The sequence below is a fragment of the Hemitrygon akajei genome, chromosome 14 (assembly GCF_048418815.1).
Source record: "Hemitrygon akajei chromosome 14, sHemAka1.3, whole genome shotgun sequence".
Classification (NCBI taxonomy): domain Eukaryota; kingdom Metazoa; phylum Chordata; class Chondrichthyes; order Myliobatiformes; family Dasyatidae; genus Hemitrygon; species Hemitrygon akajei.
In genome coordinates this window covers 90,107,643-90,126,405 of record NC_133137.1, presented here as the reverse complement: position 1 = coordinate 90,126,405, position 18,763 = coordinate 90,107,643, and the positions used below count along the sequence as shown (strand labels likewise).

The following is an 18,763-nucleotide window of genomic DNA, read 5'->3' as shown; positions in this document are numbered from 1 at the left end:
CAGGCCGTTCAACTGTGGGTGTTAGGCAGTTGTGTGGTGCAGCTGTGTCCCCAAAAGGCTGGCCATAGCGGACCACAGGCCGGAGGTGAACTGGGCGCCTCTGTCGGAGGTAATGTGGGCCGGTACACCAAAGCGGGATACCCAGGTGGCGATCAGTGCCCGGGCGCAAGATTCGGAGGTGGTGTTGGTGAGCAGGATTACCTCTGGCCATCTGGTGAACTGGTCCACGATAGTGAGGAGGTGCCGCGCTCCACATGACACTGGCAAGGGGCCCACGATATCCACGTGAATGTGGTCGAAACGCTGGCGGGTGGGGTGGAACTGCTGCGGCAGGGCTTTGGTGTGCCGCTGCACCTTGGCCGTCTGGCAGTGCATGCACGTTTTGGCCCATTCACTGACTTGCTTGCGGAGTCCGTGCCAAACGAACCTGTTGGAGACCATTCGGACGGTTGTCCTGATGGAGGGGTGCGCTAAGTTATGAATGGAGTCGAAAATGCGCCGCCGCCAGGGTGCCAGGACGACGGGACCGGGTTGGCCAGTGGTGACGTCACAGAGTAGGGTCCTCTCACCTGGGCCTACGGGGAGGTCCTGGAGCTGCAAACCGGAGACTGCGGTTCTGTAACTAGGGATCTCCTCGTCTGCCTGCTGCATGTCTGCCAGCGCCTCAAAGTCTACCCCTTGGGAAAGGGCATGAATGTTAGGGCGAGAGAGCGCGTCCGCCACGACATTGTCCTTTCCCGAGACGTGCCGGACATCCATCGTGTATTCAGAGATGTAGGACAGATGGCGCTGCTGGCAGGACGACCAGGGATCGGACACCTTCGTGAACGTAAAGGTAAGCGGCTTGTGGTCCGTGAACACGGTGAAGGGCCTACCTTCTAAGAAGTACCTGAAATGCCAGATTGCCAGGTATAGCGCCAACAGTTCCCGGTCGAAAGCACTGTATTTGAACTCGGGTGGTCGCAGGTGTTTGCTGAAAAGGTTTGCGACCCTTGATGAGTTGCTCCAGTACCCCACCGACTGCCGTGTTAGATGCGTCCACTGTGAGGGCGGTAGGGACGTCCATTCTGGGGTGCACTAGCATCGCGGCGTTTGCCAAGGCTTCTTTCGTTTTAATGAAAGCGGCGGTGGACTCCTCGTCCCAGGTAATGTCCTTGCCCGGACCCGACATCAGGGCGAACAGGGGGCGCATGATTCGGGCAGCTGAAGGGAGGAATCGGTGGTAGAAATTTACCATACCCATGAATTCCTGAAGGCCTTTGATTGTTGTGGGTCGGGGGAAATGGCAGACTGCGTCTACCTTAGCGGGCAGAGGTCTGTAGTGATCCTGTGGCCCAGGAAGTCGATGGTGTCGAGCCCAAACTGGCATTTGACCGGGTTGATTGTCAGGCCATATTCACTCAGCCGGGCGTAGAGTTGATGGAGGTGGGACAGATGCTCCTGACGACTGCTGCTTGCTATGAAGATGTCGTCCAAATAGATGAAAGCGAAGTCCAGGTCGCGTCCCACCGCATCCATTAACCGCTGAAACGTCTGTGTGGCATTCTTCAGGCCTAACGGCATGCGGAGGAACTCAAAAAGGCCGAACGGGGTAATGAGAGCCGTTTTGGGGACGTCGTCCGGATGCATCAGGATTTGATGGTATCCCCGGACGAGGTCTACCTTGGAGAAGATCCATGCGCCGTGCAGGTTTGCTGCAAAGTCCTGAATGTGCGGCACAGGGTAGCGGTCCGGTGTGGTAGCCTCGTTCAGCCTGCGGTAGTCGCCGCATGGTCTCCAGCCCCCTGTTGCTTTGGGCACCATGTGCAGGGGGGAGGCCATGGGCTGTCGGACCGCCGTATGATCCCCAATTCCTCCATCCTCTTGAACTCCTCCTTCGCCAGTCGGAGCTTGTCAGGGGGGAGCCTTCATGCGCGGGCGTGGAGGGTTGGTCCCTGGGTCGGGATGTGGTGCTGTACGCCGTGTCTGGGCATGGCTGCCGTGAACTCCGGTGCCAGAACCGATGGGAAATCCGCCAGGACTCTGGTGAAGTCGTTGTCGGACAGCGTGATGGAGTCGAGGTGTGGGCCTGGCAACTGGGCTTCACCCAGGGAGAACGTCTGAAAGGTCTCGGCGTGGACCAGTCTCTGCCTCGGCAGGTCGACCAGTAGGCTGTGAGACTGCAAAAAATCCGCACCCAGAAGCGGTTGGGCTACAGCGGCCAGTGTGAAGTCCCACGTGAACCGGCTGGAGCCGAACTGTAGCTGCACCGTACGGGTGCCGTAGGTCCTTACTGTGCTGCCGTTTGCGGCCCTCAGGTGGGACCCGGTGACCTGTTGCGGGTGTCGTAATTCGACGGAGGTAAGACGCTAATCTTGGCACCGGTGTCGACCAAAAAACGGCGTCCCAACCGCTTGTCCCACATACAGGAGGCTATCCCGATGGCCAGCCGCCTTAGCCATCAGCGGCGGCTGACCCTGGCGTTTCCCGGGAACTTGCAGGGCGGGCGACAGTGGCGGGCTTCTGCGCCCCACCGCTGGTGGTAGAAGCACCATTGTTTGTTGGTCTCCTCACCCCTGCCTCTGGGGTTAGTGGGCTCTGTGGCCGGGCCTGGTCTGGTTTGCTGCTGGGAGCATGGCCTGGTGATCTGTGCGACGGACGCCCCACTTCCCTTTTTGGCGTTCCACAGCAAGTCCGCCCGGGCTGCCACCTTCCAGGGGTCGCTGAAATCAGCGTCGGACAGCAGCAGACGTATGTCCTGGGGCAGCTGCTCGAGGAATGCCTGCTCTAACATGAGGCAGGGCTTGTGTCCTCCGGCCAGAGACAACATCTCATTCATTAAAGCTGATTGAGGTCTGTCTCCCAAACCATCCAGGTGCAGCAAGCAGGCAGCCTGCTCACGCCGTGAGAGTCCGTAAGTCCTTATGATCAGGACTTTGAATTCCGTGTATTTGCTGTTCGCTGGGGGAGACTGTATGAACTCCTCAACCTGGGCCGCTGTGTCCTGGTCGAGGGAGCTCACCATGTAGTAGTAACGTGTGTCCTCCGAGGTTATCTGCCGAACGTGGAATTGGGCTTCTGCTTGCTGGAACCATAGGTGAGGTCGCAGCGTCCAGAAGCTTGGCAGTTTCAACGAAACTGCATGAACAGATGCGACGTCGGTCATCTTTGGCCCAAATATCGTTTGGGCCGTCAGGGTCACCAATTGTAGCGGTGTGCTACACGCAGCGCTGAAATAACGACACGGAGTCAGTAAACTGCAGTTACAAAAAGATTTTATTCGAAATTCGTGTCCTCGCTTTAAAGCCTCCCTGATCCCGCCCTCCCCGGGCGCGGATGCTGTAGGGGGCATGTATTCACAGACCTGTCCCGCGCGCGGATGCTGTAGGGGGCACGTATTCACAGTCCCGCGTGGGCTTTTCCCCTTGCTAGTGAAGCAGACTTGGCGCCCTTTTGGGACTGGCCTTTATGCCGGCGCACTGGCTATTTGTGAGCTGGTTCGAGTGCACTAGGAAGTGGGTCACCACACTATTATACTTGCCTCAACCACTTCTTCTGGCAGCTCATTCTATATATTCACCACTTTGCAGGAAAGGCTGTCCCTCATAATTCTTAAGTCTTCCCCAAAATCTATGCCCCTCAGTTTGGTCTCTCCTACGCTGGGGAAAAGACTGTTATAATCCACCTCATCCATGACTCTCATAATTGTTAACATTTCTCTAAAGTTGCGCTTCATTCTGCTGTGTTCCCAGGAATAAATATCTAGCCTGGCTTCCCTTTCCCTATACTCAGGTCCTCTAGTTGTGACAACGTCCTCATAAATCTTTTCTGAACTCTTTCTAGCTTACCCACATCTTCTCTATAACAGGATGACTAATGTACACAGTACTCCAAATGCAGCCTCTCAACTCTATAGAGCTTTAACAGCTACCTCAACCTGGAAACCTCCAAAATTCAGAAACTTTGGTCTAATTAAAATTTAAGTCATTCAAGTCAGGCACGTTGACATATCCCTACAATGAGAGCCAAGGAGGAAATTAGAAAAGCAAATGCATTGAGCATCCTAAAGCAAGTCTTCCGAAAACTATTCAGATCTTCAATGGCAAGTTTTTCTCAAATTATACTTCTACAACTCTTATTTACTGGATATGGTTATAATGTGAATATTTTATAATCAATTCCTTGAACTCCAATGATGAAAAATTTTAGTAGTCAACTATTTGAAACAAATGTAAATTTTTCTCTCAAGTTACCAACCAGCATTTTTTCTCAAAAATTTTGGTATAAGGAATGCTAACGGTGGGAATGAAACATACCTAACTGCAAAGATTGATGAAATTTACCTTCTTTGTATCCGCATAATGGTTCAGCTTTGAGGTTGATGGTGGAGATGTATCAAAAAAGAGAATATCTTCTCCTTGGGAAAGGCCTCCTCCCAGTTTAGGTGTCTGTGGTGTGGCAACCAATTTTTGTACCTTGGGAAATTCTGCTCCAACCTTGGGTGATGTCTGAGTTGACAGTCCTCCTGCTCCTAACGTGTGGCCGCTGTGTACAACTTTACTCTGCAAAAAGCTGCAGAAGGTTGGACAGCCGAGCATTAGTTAATGAATCAATGCTAATCATAGAATCATAGAGAACTACAACACCAAAACAGGCCCTTCAGCCTATTTAGTCCATACTGGCCTGGTTTATTATCTTGTCCCATTTTCCTGCACCCAGACCATAGTCCTCTATATTGATCCCATCCAAGTACCTACCCAAACTTTATTTATTTAGAAATAAGCATGGAATGTGTTGGCGCGTGTCCTAGCGGACAAGGCATCGGACTAATAACCTGAAGGTCACTGGTTCGAGCCTCAGCTGACGCAGCGTGTTTGTGTCCTTGAGCAAGGCACATTGCTCTGCGATGACACCGGTGCCAAGTTGCATGGGTCCTAGTGCCCTTCCCTTGGACAACATCGGCGGCGTGGAGAGGGGAAGGCTTGCAGCTTGGGCAACTGCCGGTCTCCCATACAACCCTGCCCAGGCCTGTGCCCTGGAAAAACCTTCCAAGGTGCAAATCCATGGTCTCATGAGACTAATGGATGCCTATATAAGCATGGAATAGACTATTCCGGTTCAAGCCATGCTGTCAACAACCCACTGATTTAGCCCTAGCCTAAATATGGGACAATTTATAATGACCAATTAATCTACTCACTAACCAGTACGTCTTTCAAATATGGGAGGAAGCTGGAGTACGCAGAGGAACACCACGCATTCCATGGGAAGGACATACAATCTCCTTACAGAGGACGCCGGGATTGAACTCCGAAGTCCAATACCCTGAGCTGCAATAGCATTGCACTAATCCCTATGCTACTGTGCTGCTTAAATATTACAACTGAGCCTGTATCTATCAATTCCACTCATTCCACACTCGTACCACATTCTGAGTGAAGAAGCTCCCCCACAATGTTTCACCTTTCATCCTAAACATATGACCTCCAGTTCTAGTCTCACCAACCTGAGGGGAAAAAGCCCATATGATTGACACCATTTTACAAAATGTTGATATTTTGATTTGACCAATTACCAAATTTTATAAATAAATCCTTGCTGGATGTGGAAAACATTCTGACTGGTTATATCACAGCTTGGTATGGAAACTCCTATAAAGAGGAAAGCAAGAGGATACAATGAGAAGTGGACTCAGCCAGTTCCACTACATTCTATTCCAAGCCCTGATGAAGATCCCGGCCTTAAGCATCAATTGTTTACTCCTTTCCATAGGTTTTGACTGACCTGCTGAGTTCCTCCAGCATTTTGTGTATGTTATTTTGGATTTCCAGCATCTGGAGAATCTCTCGTATTTATGACTTATTCTCTCAGACTCTTATTTCCCTCAGTTTGCACTAATGTCATTATGTTTATTATTTTTGTTCTGCAAATTTATAATTCATGTGTGCAATGTTTGTAAAATAGTATGCTGCTACTGCAAATAGCTAATTTTCATGGCATATATACGCTGGGTAGATATGGCCATGATAGTAAATTTGAACTTGATAGATTTATGAAACAATCCACTATTATTTTCATTACAGATTAGTTACTTAATTTAATCTAAATTTTCAGCTACTATACTGGGACTTTAACACTGGATACCCCAATGCTATCATCCCTAATAAATGAACTATACCTTCAGAAACTCTTGCATATACCTTCCAATGAATGTAAAAATTTTACTCAGGTGAGAACCTGAGCAATCTGGATTACCTCCTCTGTAGCTCTTCAGCTTTCCTCTTGCGTGTTTCCAGCATTCTTTGCTTCTGCTGCTTTAATAGTTCAGAGGCAGATAATGATAGGATAGCAGGTCCTGGCTGTGCATTGTTAACCGACCAACCTGAAAAATTAAAGAGCAATAAATAGCAACCAAGTCAATGGTACAAAGGTTTATGAGTTCAATAATATAAATCATCTTCCACAGACAGAAACACATTAATTAATGTGCAGAAATTTTAAATATGTGTGGATCATATTAACCCTACACATCCATCATCCTGTGATCACTGAGTGACCTGGGCTCCCTGGACCTCATTCAATAAATGATTTAAATAATTCTGGTCCGGTCTTCAAATACCTCCATTGCCTCACTCTTTCTCACGTCATCTCCTCCAGTCTTAAAACCCTCCAAGAAACCCACGTTTTCCCTTGATCGAGGCTGATCATTTAATCATTTTAATTGCTCTGCCATCTCAGCCCTTAGTTGCCAAGGGGTTAAATCTCAGAGTATGCTACTGCACTGTGAGGCGGTACAGTAATAGAGCAGCTAGTGCAATCGCTTTACAGTGCCAGTGATCACCGATCAGGTTTCAATCCTGCTGCTGCTCGTAAGGGAGCTTGTATGTCATATGTTGTCCCCATGACTGTATGGTTTCCTCAGTTTCCTCACACATTTGAAAGACATACAGTTAGGATTATGGTTAGCGAGTTGTGGGCATGCTATGTTGGTGCTGGAAGCACGGTGACACTTGAAGGCTGCCCCCAACACAATCCTTGGTTGTTAACATGAATTAAGTATTTCAATGTATGTTTTGATGTATATGTGACAAATAAGGCTAATCTTTATTTTAATTGCTCCACCATCTGGAGTGTTCAGCTGCCAAGGATTTAAATCTCTGCTGCAGCTTCCCTTGAAATCTATTCTATACATTTTTAATTCAAGACTGTTTAATGACAATCCAGCATAAAGGAGAACAAAATAATTATTACTCTGGATCGTACGCAGCACAAAAAACACATTAAGATAAAGAAGATATATTTTTAAAATCACAATAAGTATAAATATGTAAGATAACTTATATACATAGATCAATTGTACAGGTGTCCCCTGCTTTACAAATGATTTTACGCCACTTCGCTTTTACAAAAGACCTACATTAGTAACCTGTTTTCGCAATTCAAAGAGGATTTTTGCCTTTACGAAAATTTTTCCCATATAAATTAATGGTTCTTCACTTTACACCATTTCGGCTGAAGAAAGGTTTCATAGGAACACTCTACCTTTGACACCTTACTGCCCTTTTGTCTTGTTTACTATTTATTGTAATGCCTACACTGTTTTGTGCACTTTATGCAGTCCTGGGTAGGTCTGTAGTCTAGTGTAGTTTCTTTTCTGTGTTGTTTTTTACATAGTTCAGTCTAGTTTTTGTACTGTGTCATGTAACACCATGGTCCTGAAAAAACGTTGTCTCATTTTTACTACGTACTGTAACAGCAGTTATGGTTGAAATGACAATAAAAGTGACTTGACACCTGTATGTCCATAAAGTGACACTAGGCAAAGTAGTGACTTGTACATAAGGTGACTCACAGGAAATTAAATAAAGTAATGGTGGTTGGGGTGGGTTAGCGGGTGGAAGTGTTGATCGTCCTTACGGCTTGGGAAAAATAACTGTTTTTGAATCTGGTTGTCCTAGACGGCAGTGGGACAAACTGTCCATGAGCAGGCTGGGTGGACTCTTTCATGATGTTACTGGCTCTTTTCAGGCACCTTTCTGTGTACATGTCCTTGATGAAGGTTAGGCTGGTGCTGGTGAATTTCCTGACCGTCTGGAGGTGTTATAGAAACGTACTGTACGCTGTTGTTGCCTTCATAGAAGGCACTTGGATTTATGAACAACTCCACAGACACTTTGTCCACCAACTACTTCTCATTCCAGGGGTTTGGCTGACATTACACTGCACATTCCTCTGGCTCTCCTGTTGGTTGTTGACTGAGCTGCGATTTACGCCCATTGTGTTTCCTTTTGTTGGTCAAAGACAAAGTACCATGTCTTATACAGCAAATATAAGAATGTAGTACAATGCTGCTTATTCTGATTTTGTTTCCCATTTTGCTTTTTAAAATCATTTTATCAATGTGGCTCCTGATACTGTTACTGCTTTAGGGAAAGCACAGATGTACTGAATACACACAATGAAGTCTTGGCTGATTAAGACAACATGAATTAAAACCACATAACAGTGCTTTGACAAGCTATGATTATTGGAATCTAGTTTTCACACAGGAATTATATCTGAACAGTTAAACCCTTATTTTTTATTTAGAGATTCAATACCGTACCAGGTCCTATCAGCACAATGACCCTGCACCACCCAGTTACACTCACGTGACCAATTAACCTACTAACATGTACATTTTTGGAATGTGCAGGAAACCAACCCCAGGAAAACCATGTGGTCACAGAGAGAACGTACGAACTCCTTACAGACAGTGGCAGAAATTGAACCCTGATCAATGGTGCTGTAATAGTGTTATGCTAATCATTATACTACCATGCTGCCTTCTTCCCCAGTTTGTGGAGTGGTACCTGCCCCACAGTCTTGCAGGCTGAGTCAATAATCAAAAAGGTACAAACTCCTTACAGACAATGGCAAAATTGAACCCATGTCACTTGCACCACATGAGGGGAATATCAGAGGTAAGCTTTTTACATGGAGAGTGGTGAGTGTATGGAACACGCTGCCAGGGGTGATGGTTGAGGCAGATATATTAGGGACATTTAAGAGACTCTTATACAGTTAGATGGATGAAAAACGGAGGACTAAGTGGGAGGGAGGAGCTAGATTGATCTTAAAGTAAGTAAAAAAAGAAAGTCAACATAACATCGTGGGCTGAAGGGTCAATGGTGTGCTATTATGCTCTGCGCTGTGGATAGCGAGGAACATCATCCAAGGCTTCAGCAGAATGTGGTTCAGACGGAAAGTTGAAGAAAAAGCTGGTTGGGTTTGAGGGGTGTGTGTGCGTGCGCAAGAGAGGGAGACAGGGAGGTAGGTAGGTATCAGGGGGTTGCTTTGCTGTTGGTGTCTGTGTTGTTCTGTTGAACATTGTGGGCATGCTATATTGGCTCTGAAATGTGTGGCAACATTGGATAGATAAACTGAATCCAAAAGTATTTAGACAACAGCTGAATAGTGAACTATCATAAATCTGAAGTTGTGAAATTTAATTTTGTTTAAGTAGTAACTGCCAGCACATCAGAAAGATAAATAGTTGGGGTTCATGGAGCTGTAAGCTCAAATACATGTTTGTGTGCAGAAATGTAAGTTCATTACTGGTCTGGTAAACTTTAGAGGTCTTTCAATATTATAAATGCCAACCATAGCAACATCTGCAGATGTAAAAGACATTGCAGGCAGGAGCCAAATTTTTAAAGAGAAATTTCACAATCAATAAATTCAAAAAGTTAACAAACTGATTTTTATAATGAACCACATATTTTCAGATTCAAAATTTTAAGTTCATTTTCTAAAATGTACCAAATGCACACAGAGCTGCTTTCACTAGTCAACATACAAACTCCCAGAACAGCAAGTTTGTCTGAGGATGTGATCCACCCACAAACGTGGAAACTTGGATAAGACCATTAGACCACAAGAGCTGAACTTTTTGAGACAGAGCGGACAGTTCAATTTTATGAATTTAGCTAATGGAAATTTAACGTACTGTACAAATCTAACTAAACTAAAATGGACTTTTGTTGTAATTGTGTTTTTCTGTAAAGATTGTGTATATTTTGTTTAATTTATATTTTTCTTGTGAATGCTGCTTATCTGATACAATGAGAATGTGACAGTGTTGCAAATAAAATTTTCATTGTTTCTGTGTATACACAGACTTGCACGCACGACAATAAACTTGACTTTTGACTTTCACTTTACACTATAGTTGTCTAGCCAGATTATTGATAGCTATGGCAAAAAGGGTACAAGTTGCACACTGACCTTTGATGGGTGCCTTCGTTAAGTGTTTCTTGAGATTACGTGCTCCAAAAGTAGGCAATTGCATTAAATCCTTAAATTCCTCTGAGCACGCTGTCAAATTCTTCCCACTTGTTAATGCTGGAGTTACACGAAATGTCTATTGTTAGTGACTGGCAACAATGTTCAAAGTAAAATTTAATATTGAAGTACATATATGTCTCCATATACAACCCTGAGATTCATTTCCTTGTGGGCATACACAATAAATCCATAATAGAATAATAACCATAATAGAATCAATGAAAGACCAGTGTGTAAAAGACAACAAACTGCGAGTACAAAATAAAAAAAAGAAATAATACTACTACCAATAATTAAACAATAAATGTTGAGAACATGAGATTAAGAGCTTTGAAAGTAAGCCCATAGATTGTGGGAACAATTCAATGATGAAGCAAGTGAAGTTATCTCCTCTGGTTCAAGAGTCTCATGGTTGAGGGTTATTCACTGTTCCTGAACTTGTTGGTATGAGTCCTGAGGCTCTTGCACCTTCTTTGATAACAGCAGTGAAAAGAATGAATGAACTGGGTAGTGGGGGTCCCTGATGATGGATGCTGCTTTTTTGCGACAACGCTCTGTGTAAATGTGCTCAATGGTGGGGAGGGCTTTACCCATGATGAACTGTGCCATATCCACTACTTTTTGTAGGATTTTTCATTCAAGGGCATTGGTGTTTCCATACCAGACTATGATGCAACCAATCAATACCCTCTCCATCAGACATCTATGGAAGATTACCAAAGTTTTACACGTCATGCCAAATCTTTGAAAACTTTTGAGGAAGAGGAGATGCAGCCGCGCTATCTCCGCATGCTGGGTTCAGGACAGCGCCTCTGAAATGATAACACCAAGGAATATAAAATTGCTGGCCCTCTCCACTCTGATCCTCTGAGGAAGACTAACTCATGGACCTCTGGTTTCCTTCTCCTGAAGTCAATAATCAGCTCCTTGGTCTTGTGGGACCTTGCAAAGACTTTAGTAAAGTCCATGTAAATCACATCTACCACCCTGCCCTCATTAATACTCTCCAAAAAAATTAAACGAAGTTGATCAGACAGATCTGCCTGAAACAAAGCTGGCTATCACTGATTGGTCCTTGCCTTTCCAAGTGATCATTAATCCATTTTCTTCTAGCATTTTCCCTACCAGTTATGGTAGGCTCTCCGGTCTAGAATTGCCAGGTTTTCCTCACTTCCTTTCTTGAAAAGCGGAGCTCATGATTATTGTCTGGCCATCTTGTAAGTTAGGTGGTGGGTGGAGATACATCTCTACCAAAGGAGGTGTAAGACTCTCTCTCCCTCCACGAGCCTGCAAGTCACCACTGGGCAAAGTGTAACATCTGCTTAGCCCTCACACCCCACACCCGCACCAAATCAGGGTAATGCTATGTCATGGGAGCAGATGGTGGGTGGTTGCACGAGCAGCTGGTGCATATCACAAGTTCTGGTTATGCAATCACTGTGGCCAGACGGACAATCCCTGAAGAGTATTGATAATGGCTGGGATCATGCGTCTTGTTAAGACACCGTCTAGAAGGCGGCAATGGCAAACAACTTCTGTAGAAAAATTTCCAAGAATAATCATAGTCATGAGACCATGAATGCATGTCATTGACACGGGACATAATGATCATGATGAGAACACCAGGTAGATCTTTATAGAAATGTGTTTTTCCTCTTTTACTACTAGGCGAAGCAAACCTAGGGAAGAAAGGGAGATGGCAAAAAATTGAATTAAAATGTATTCTAAGATATGGCAAGGCAGACAACGTGTTGTAGCTATTGTATGTTGGATTGATCCAAACTATTAGGGTAAACGGCTCTATTGATGAATATTGACCAATAGCTTAGGAACTGCTAAACACTGAGGAAGGGGAAAATTACTAGACAAAACGGTGCAGAGAGCAGGCACACCTTTAAGATTTGGACAGTCAAGAGGGTGCAACACCAAGTGAAACAGGATGGGGATCCAGGATCTGTAGCCCCTGACTGACACACTAAAACCGAGTGCAACTCTTCATGCGTGGACTCACAAGTCTTCTATAATTGCAGTGAGACATCTTTTCTTATGTACTCAAAATGTCTTGCAATAAAGGCTGACATGCCTTCCTAATGGCCTGCTACAGCAGAATATTAGCAGAACAGTTTGTAAATGGTGTGAGTATGAAAGCTGCCTGTGTTCCGAAGAATCTGCGTGTCATTGTACATGAATCACTGAAAGTAGGTTCAACAAGCAATTATAGAGCAAATGTAAGAGGATTTCAAAGAATATATCTTCCTCCAATTATGTGCAGGTCTCTGAGATCACCTCTGGAATATTCTGCACAGGTCAGGGCTCCCTATCCAATGAAGGAAAAGCTTGCAAAAAATAGTGAGTTAACAGTGAGAAGAGATACAGTATGTATTCTTCTGAAGTAATCTCACTAAAAGGGTACAAAAATCATAAGGATTTTGATAGGGTAAATGCAGAGACAATGTTTTGCCCCTGAACCTGCGATCAGAACCAAATAAGGGATAAGCCACTCAGGAAAAAGATGAGGAAAACATTATTCTCATGGAAACAGTGAATTATTGGAACTTTCTACCCAAGGTGGCTGTGGGAGCTCGTTAATTGAATATGGGTGATATTAAGGAAATCAAGGGATAAGATTAATGGAGGAAAGCAGCACAGAGGTAAAAGACATCTCTATTGTCTATCAAAGCAAGCACAAATGCCTTCTCCTGCTTCTAATACTTCCTTCCTTTTCCAACTTCCAGTACACACCTTTCATAAGGAATGAAGAAATCAGATGAGGAGAGCTAGAATGAGCTAAGGTTTTTCTCTTTGAAGTAAAGAAGATTGAAAGGTGATTTGATAGAGGCGTATAAGATGGTAAGAGGCATAGCTAGAGTGGATAGTAACAGACTTTTTCCCAGGGCTAATATGAGAGAGCACAATTTTAATGTGATTGGGGGAAGGTATCAGTAGGATGTCAGAGGTAGGCTTTTTTAAAGAGATCAATCTAACCCTTCCTTCCCAAAGAGCCCCCCATTTCCTATCACCTATGTAAGATTCTTTGAAATGCCACTAATGTACCTGCCTCTACCATCACCCCGGCTAGCCCTTACATACACCCAACACACTGTGTAAAACACTTACCTCTTGACATCCCCCTTATTCTTTCCTCCAATCACCTTAAAATTATACCCCCATAATAAGGAAAGCATAGTTTCAATGTGCTTTCTTTATTATTATGCTCCTCCTTGCTTTTTCTCTGCTGGGACTGTAACCTTAATTTTATTCACTACATCGGTGAATATAATGTGATGTCCTCTGCCCTCTTGTCATACATTTGGAATAGAAATAGGTAATGGCTTTTTTTCTCTCTTTCTGGGAAGCAGACTTAAAGGACTCATTTTGCCACAATACAATGCCCTACTATAATCACTCCATATAACACCAATAGATTTTTCCACATTACCTATATTTTTCTTAGTTTCTCTAACAATATCATCAGCTCCTTTCACCACCATATGCGTCAAGGTCATCTGAACGCTTTTGCTAGGACCCGCAGTTTTACTGTGAAGGCAAAAAGAAAATTAATTAACATGCTGCTAGTGACTAACTTGAGATTAAAATCATAAAGAACATTGGTAACCTTATATTCCATTTAATCTTGCTCTACTTTATCTTGACCTATTACTGGAATTTGGTTGTGGCCTTATCTATGGTTTCACTCTATGATAATACATTGTCATAAGAATAATTAAATGCAAGTGAAAAGCCCCCACAGTGACTTACTGGATAAACACACCACCTAGTGACTGAAAAGCTCAAGCATCTCAAATTTAATCTGTAAGCAGTTCTTCATAGCTAAAGCAGCATATGGGACATTACAACCAGAATAATTAAAGCTAGAGTGCTTTGTCCGTGTTTTGATCGTATCCCTCTAAATCTTTCCTATCCACAAACATGTCTAAGTCTCTTTCTAATGTTGTAATTGTACCTGCCTCTAACACTTCCTCTGGCAGCTCATTCCATCTATCCACTGTCCTCTTGTGTGAAAACTTGCCGTTTAGGTTCCCATTAAATCTTTCTCCTCTTATCTAAGAGTAATCAGCACAGAAACAGGCCCTTTGGTCCAACTGGTCTATGCTGACCACTGCATTCCCCACAGTCCAAGTTGCCCATGTTCAGCCCATAATCCTCCAAGCACCTATGCATTCTAGTTTTAGACTTCCCTACCCTGGAAAAAGAGGTGGTGGTGGGGTGGTGGAATAAATGGAATGCCTATGATAGAATAAGTCAAAATGGTTTAACACATTCAGTTATTAACCTATCATCCAGCATACAGTACTAATTTCTCACATTTTTACAATTAAAGCTTTACCTATCTCTGGGAAAATCAATACATATGCGATATATAATTAATTAAGAGAGTCACCAAGCGATACAGAACAGCTAAAGGCCCTTTGCCCAATTAGTCCATGCCGACCAAAGTGTTCACCCAGCTAGTCCCAATCTCCTGCATCTGGACCATATTCCTCCAAATCCCACCCCTCCATGTACCTCTAATTGCTTCTGAAATTATATGTATATTGAATAGATTAAAAATTGTGCAAAACAATAATAACCGTATATTTTTAAAAAAGTGAGGTAGTGTTCACGGGTGTCACTTAGCCTGGTAGCTCGTTCCATATACTCTGTATGAAAAACCTGCCCCTCAGATCCCCTTTAAATCTTTCCCCTCTCACCCTAAACCTGTGCCTTTCAGTTTTGGAGTCCCTTACCCTGGAGTAAAAACAGAAGACAAAAGCCCATCCTTGCATAAGTTGAAACACTTCTACAGGTGGCCCCTCATTCTCCCTGGGAATAATGAAAGCGAGCATGGATTTGTCAAGGGCAAAAATTGCTAATTAAATTCATAGATTTTTTTGAGGAAGTAAGAGGGAAAAATGAAGTTGATGTGATAAATAGACTTCTGAAAAGCAGTTTAAAAAACTGGTTTCTAGTCAAATCCAAGGACCAAAGAAATTAATCAGCTAACTGGAAACAAAGCAGTAATGAAAGGTTGTTTCCCAGATACGAAAATATACAGGGTTGGGATTCTCAATGCAAATTAATGATGGACTAGAGCGCACGGAGCACAATTATGCAGGTAAGACAAAATTGGAGGTACAATTAATTGTGATGGTGTATATTGCCATAAGACATTGAAATAGAATTAATCCATTTGGCCTATCAAGTCTGCTCAACCATTCCATCATGGCTGATATATTTTCCCTCTCAATCCTGTTCTTCTGCCTTCTCCTGTAACCTTACTATTCAAGAACCTATCAAACTTTTCTTTAAATATAACCAATGACTTGGCCTCCACATCAGACTGTGGTGATGAATTCCACAGATAAACTACCGGTATCTGTTGCTTAAAGAAATTCCTTATTTCTGTTCTAAAAGGACATCCTTGTATTTTCAGGCCATGCCTTCTGGTTCTGGACTCTCCAACTATTGAAACATCCTCTCCATGTCCACTCTCTCTAGGCCTTTCAATATTCTGAGTTTCAATAAAACCTCCCCATATTCTTCTAAACTCCAGGGAATACAAACCCAGAGCCACCAAACAATCCTCATACTTTAACCTTTACATTCCTAGGATCATTCTTGTGAATCTCCTAAGTACCCTTTCTAATGCGAGATATCCCTTTTCAGATATGGGAACTAAAACTCCAAATATGATCTGATCAAAGCCTCATTTCAAGGAGATAGAAAACCTACAGCACAATACAGGCCCTTCAGCCCACAAAGTTGTGCCAAACATGTCCCTACCTTAGAAATTACTAGGCTTACTCATAGCCCTCTATTTTTCTAATCCAAAAGTCTCTTAAGAGACCCTATTGTATCCGCCTCCACCACCGTTGCCGGCAGCTCATTCTATGCACTCACCACTCTGCGTAAAAAACTTACCCATGACATCTCCTCTGTACCTACTCCCCAGCACCTTAAATAATCTGTGTCCTCTTGTGGCAACCATTTCAGCCCTAGGAAAAAGCCTCATAACTATCCACACGATCAATGCCTCTCAACATCTTATACACCTCCATCAGGTCACACCTTTCATCCTCCGTTGCTCCAACCTGTTTTCATAAGGCATGCTCCCCAATCCAGGCAACATCTATGTAAATCTCCTCTGCACCCTTTCTATGGCTTCCACATCCTTCCTGTAGTGAGGTGACAGAACTGAGCACAGTACTCCAAGTGGGGTCTGACCAGGGTCCTATATAGCTGGAACATTACCTCTCAGCTCCTAAATTCAATTCCACGATTGATGAAGGCCAATACACCGTACGCCTTCTTAACCACAGAGTCAACCTGTGCAGCTGCTTTGAGCGTCACATGGACTCGGACCCCAAGATCCCTCTGATCCTCCACATTGCCAAGAGTCTTATCATTAATACTATATTCTGCCATCATATTTGACCTACCAAAATAAACCACCTCACACTTACCTGGGTTGAACTCCATCTGCCACTTCTCAGCCCAGTTTTGCATCCTATCAATGTCTCACTGTAACCTCTGACAGTCCTCCACACTATCCACAACACCCCCAACCTTTGTGTCATCAGCAAACTTACTAACCCATTCCTCCACTTTCTTATCCAGGTCATTTATAAAAATCACGAGGAATAAGGGTCCCAGAACAGATCCCTGAGGCACTCCACTGGTGACTGACCTCCATGCTGAATATGACACCACTCTTTGCCTTCTGTGGGCAAGCCAGCTCTGGATCCACAAAGCAATGTCCCCTTGGATCCCATGCCTCCCTACTTTCTCAATAAGCCTTCGATGGGGTACCTTAACAAATGCCTTGTTGAAATCCATATACACTACATCCACTGCTCTTCCTTCATCAATGCATTTAGTCACATCCTCAAAAAATTCAATTAGGCTCGTAAGGCACAACCTGCCCTTGACAAAGCCATGCTGACTATTCCTTACCATATTGTACCTCTCCAAATATTCATAAATTCTGCCTGTCAGGATCTTCTCCATCAACTTACCAACCACTGAAGTAAGACTCACTGATCTATAATATCCTGGGCTATCTCTACTCCCTTTCTTGAATGAAGGAACAACATCCGCAACCCTCCAATCCCCCCAAACCTCTCCCATCCCCATTGCTGATTCAAAAATCATCGCCAGAGGCTCAGCAATCTCCACCCTCACTTCCCACGGTAGTCTGGGGTACATCTCATTCAGTCGCGGCGACTTAGTCAACTTGATGCTTTTCAAAAGGTCCAGTACATCCTCTTTCTTAATATCTACATGCTCAAGCTTTTCAGTCTGCTACAAGTCATCACTACAATCACCTAGATCCTTTTCCATAGTGAATACTGAAATATTCATTAAGTACCTCTGCTATTTCTTCCGGTTCCATACACACTTTCCCACTGTCACACTGGATAGGTCCTGTTCTTTAACGTCTTATCCTCTTGCTCTTCACAAACTTGTAGAATGCCTTGGGGTTTTCCTTAATTCTTCCTGCCAAGGCATTCTCATGACACCTTCTGGCTCTCCTAATTTCCTTTTTAAGTTCCTTCCTGTTAAGCCTTATAATCTAGATCTCTAACATTACCTAGCTCTCTCAACCTTTTGTAAGCTTTTCTTTTCTTCTTGACTAGATTTATTACAGCCCTTGTACACCACAATTCTTGTCCCTACCATAACTTCCCTGCCTCACTGGAAAGTACCTATGCAGAACTCCACACAAATATCCCCAGAACATTTGCCATATTTCTTCCATACTTTTCCCTGAGAACATCTGTTCCCAATTTAAGCTTCCAATTACCTGCCTGATAGCCTCATAATACCCCTTACTCCAATTAAATGCTTTTCTAACTTGTCTGTTCCTATCTCTCTCCAATGCTATTGTAAAGGAGATAGAATTATGATCACTATCTCCAAAATGCTCTCCCACTGAGAGTTCTGACGCCTGATCAGGTTCATTTCCCAATACCAAATCAAGTACAGTCTCTCCTCTTGTAGGCTTATCTACATATTGTGTCAAGAAACCTTCCTGAACACACCTAACAAACCCCACCCCATCTATACCCCTTGCTCTAGGGAGATGACAATCGATATTCGGGAAATTAAAATCTCCCATCACGACAACTCTGTTATTATTACACCCTTCCAGGATCTGTTTCCCTATCTGCTCCGCGATGTTCCTGTTACTACCGAGCAGCCTATAAAAAACACCCAGTAAAGTTATTGACCTCTTCCTGTTCCTAACTTCCACCCGCAGAGACTCCATAGACAATCCCTCCATGACGTCCACATTTTCTGCAGCCGTGACACTATCTCTGATCAACAGTGCCACATCCCCACCTCTTTTGCCTCCCTCCCTGTCCTTTCTGAAACATCTAAAACCTGGCACTTGAAGTAACCATTCCTGTCCCTGAGCCATCCAAGTCTCTGTCATGGCCACCTCATCATAGCTCCA

General features: G+C 44.0%; 1 protein-coding gene across 3 annotated transcripts in view; it reads right to left on the bottom strand.

The window, feature by feature from the left end:
- The window catches only part of mcm10 (minichromosome maintenance 10 replication initiation factor), a 71,439-nt gene that overhangs the window by 28,315 nt on the left and 24,361 nt on the right, over nt 1-18,763 (bottom strand). For all 3 annotated transcript variants that reach the window (XM_073066571.1, XM_073066570.1, XM_073066572.1), the window contains exons 11-14: nt 13,745-13,842; nt 10,246-10,362; nt 6,235-6,361; nt 4,323-4,551 (exon numbers count right to left, since the gene is read on the bottom strand). In XM_073066571.1, the coding sequence (XP_072922672.1) occupies nt 4,323-4,551; nt 6,235-6,361; nt 10,246-10,362; nt 13,745-13,842 (571 nt within the window). The remainder of the gene's footprint in view (nt 1-4,322; nt 4,552-6,234; nt 6,362-10,245; nt 10,363-13,744; nt 13,843-18,763) is intronic.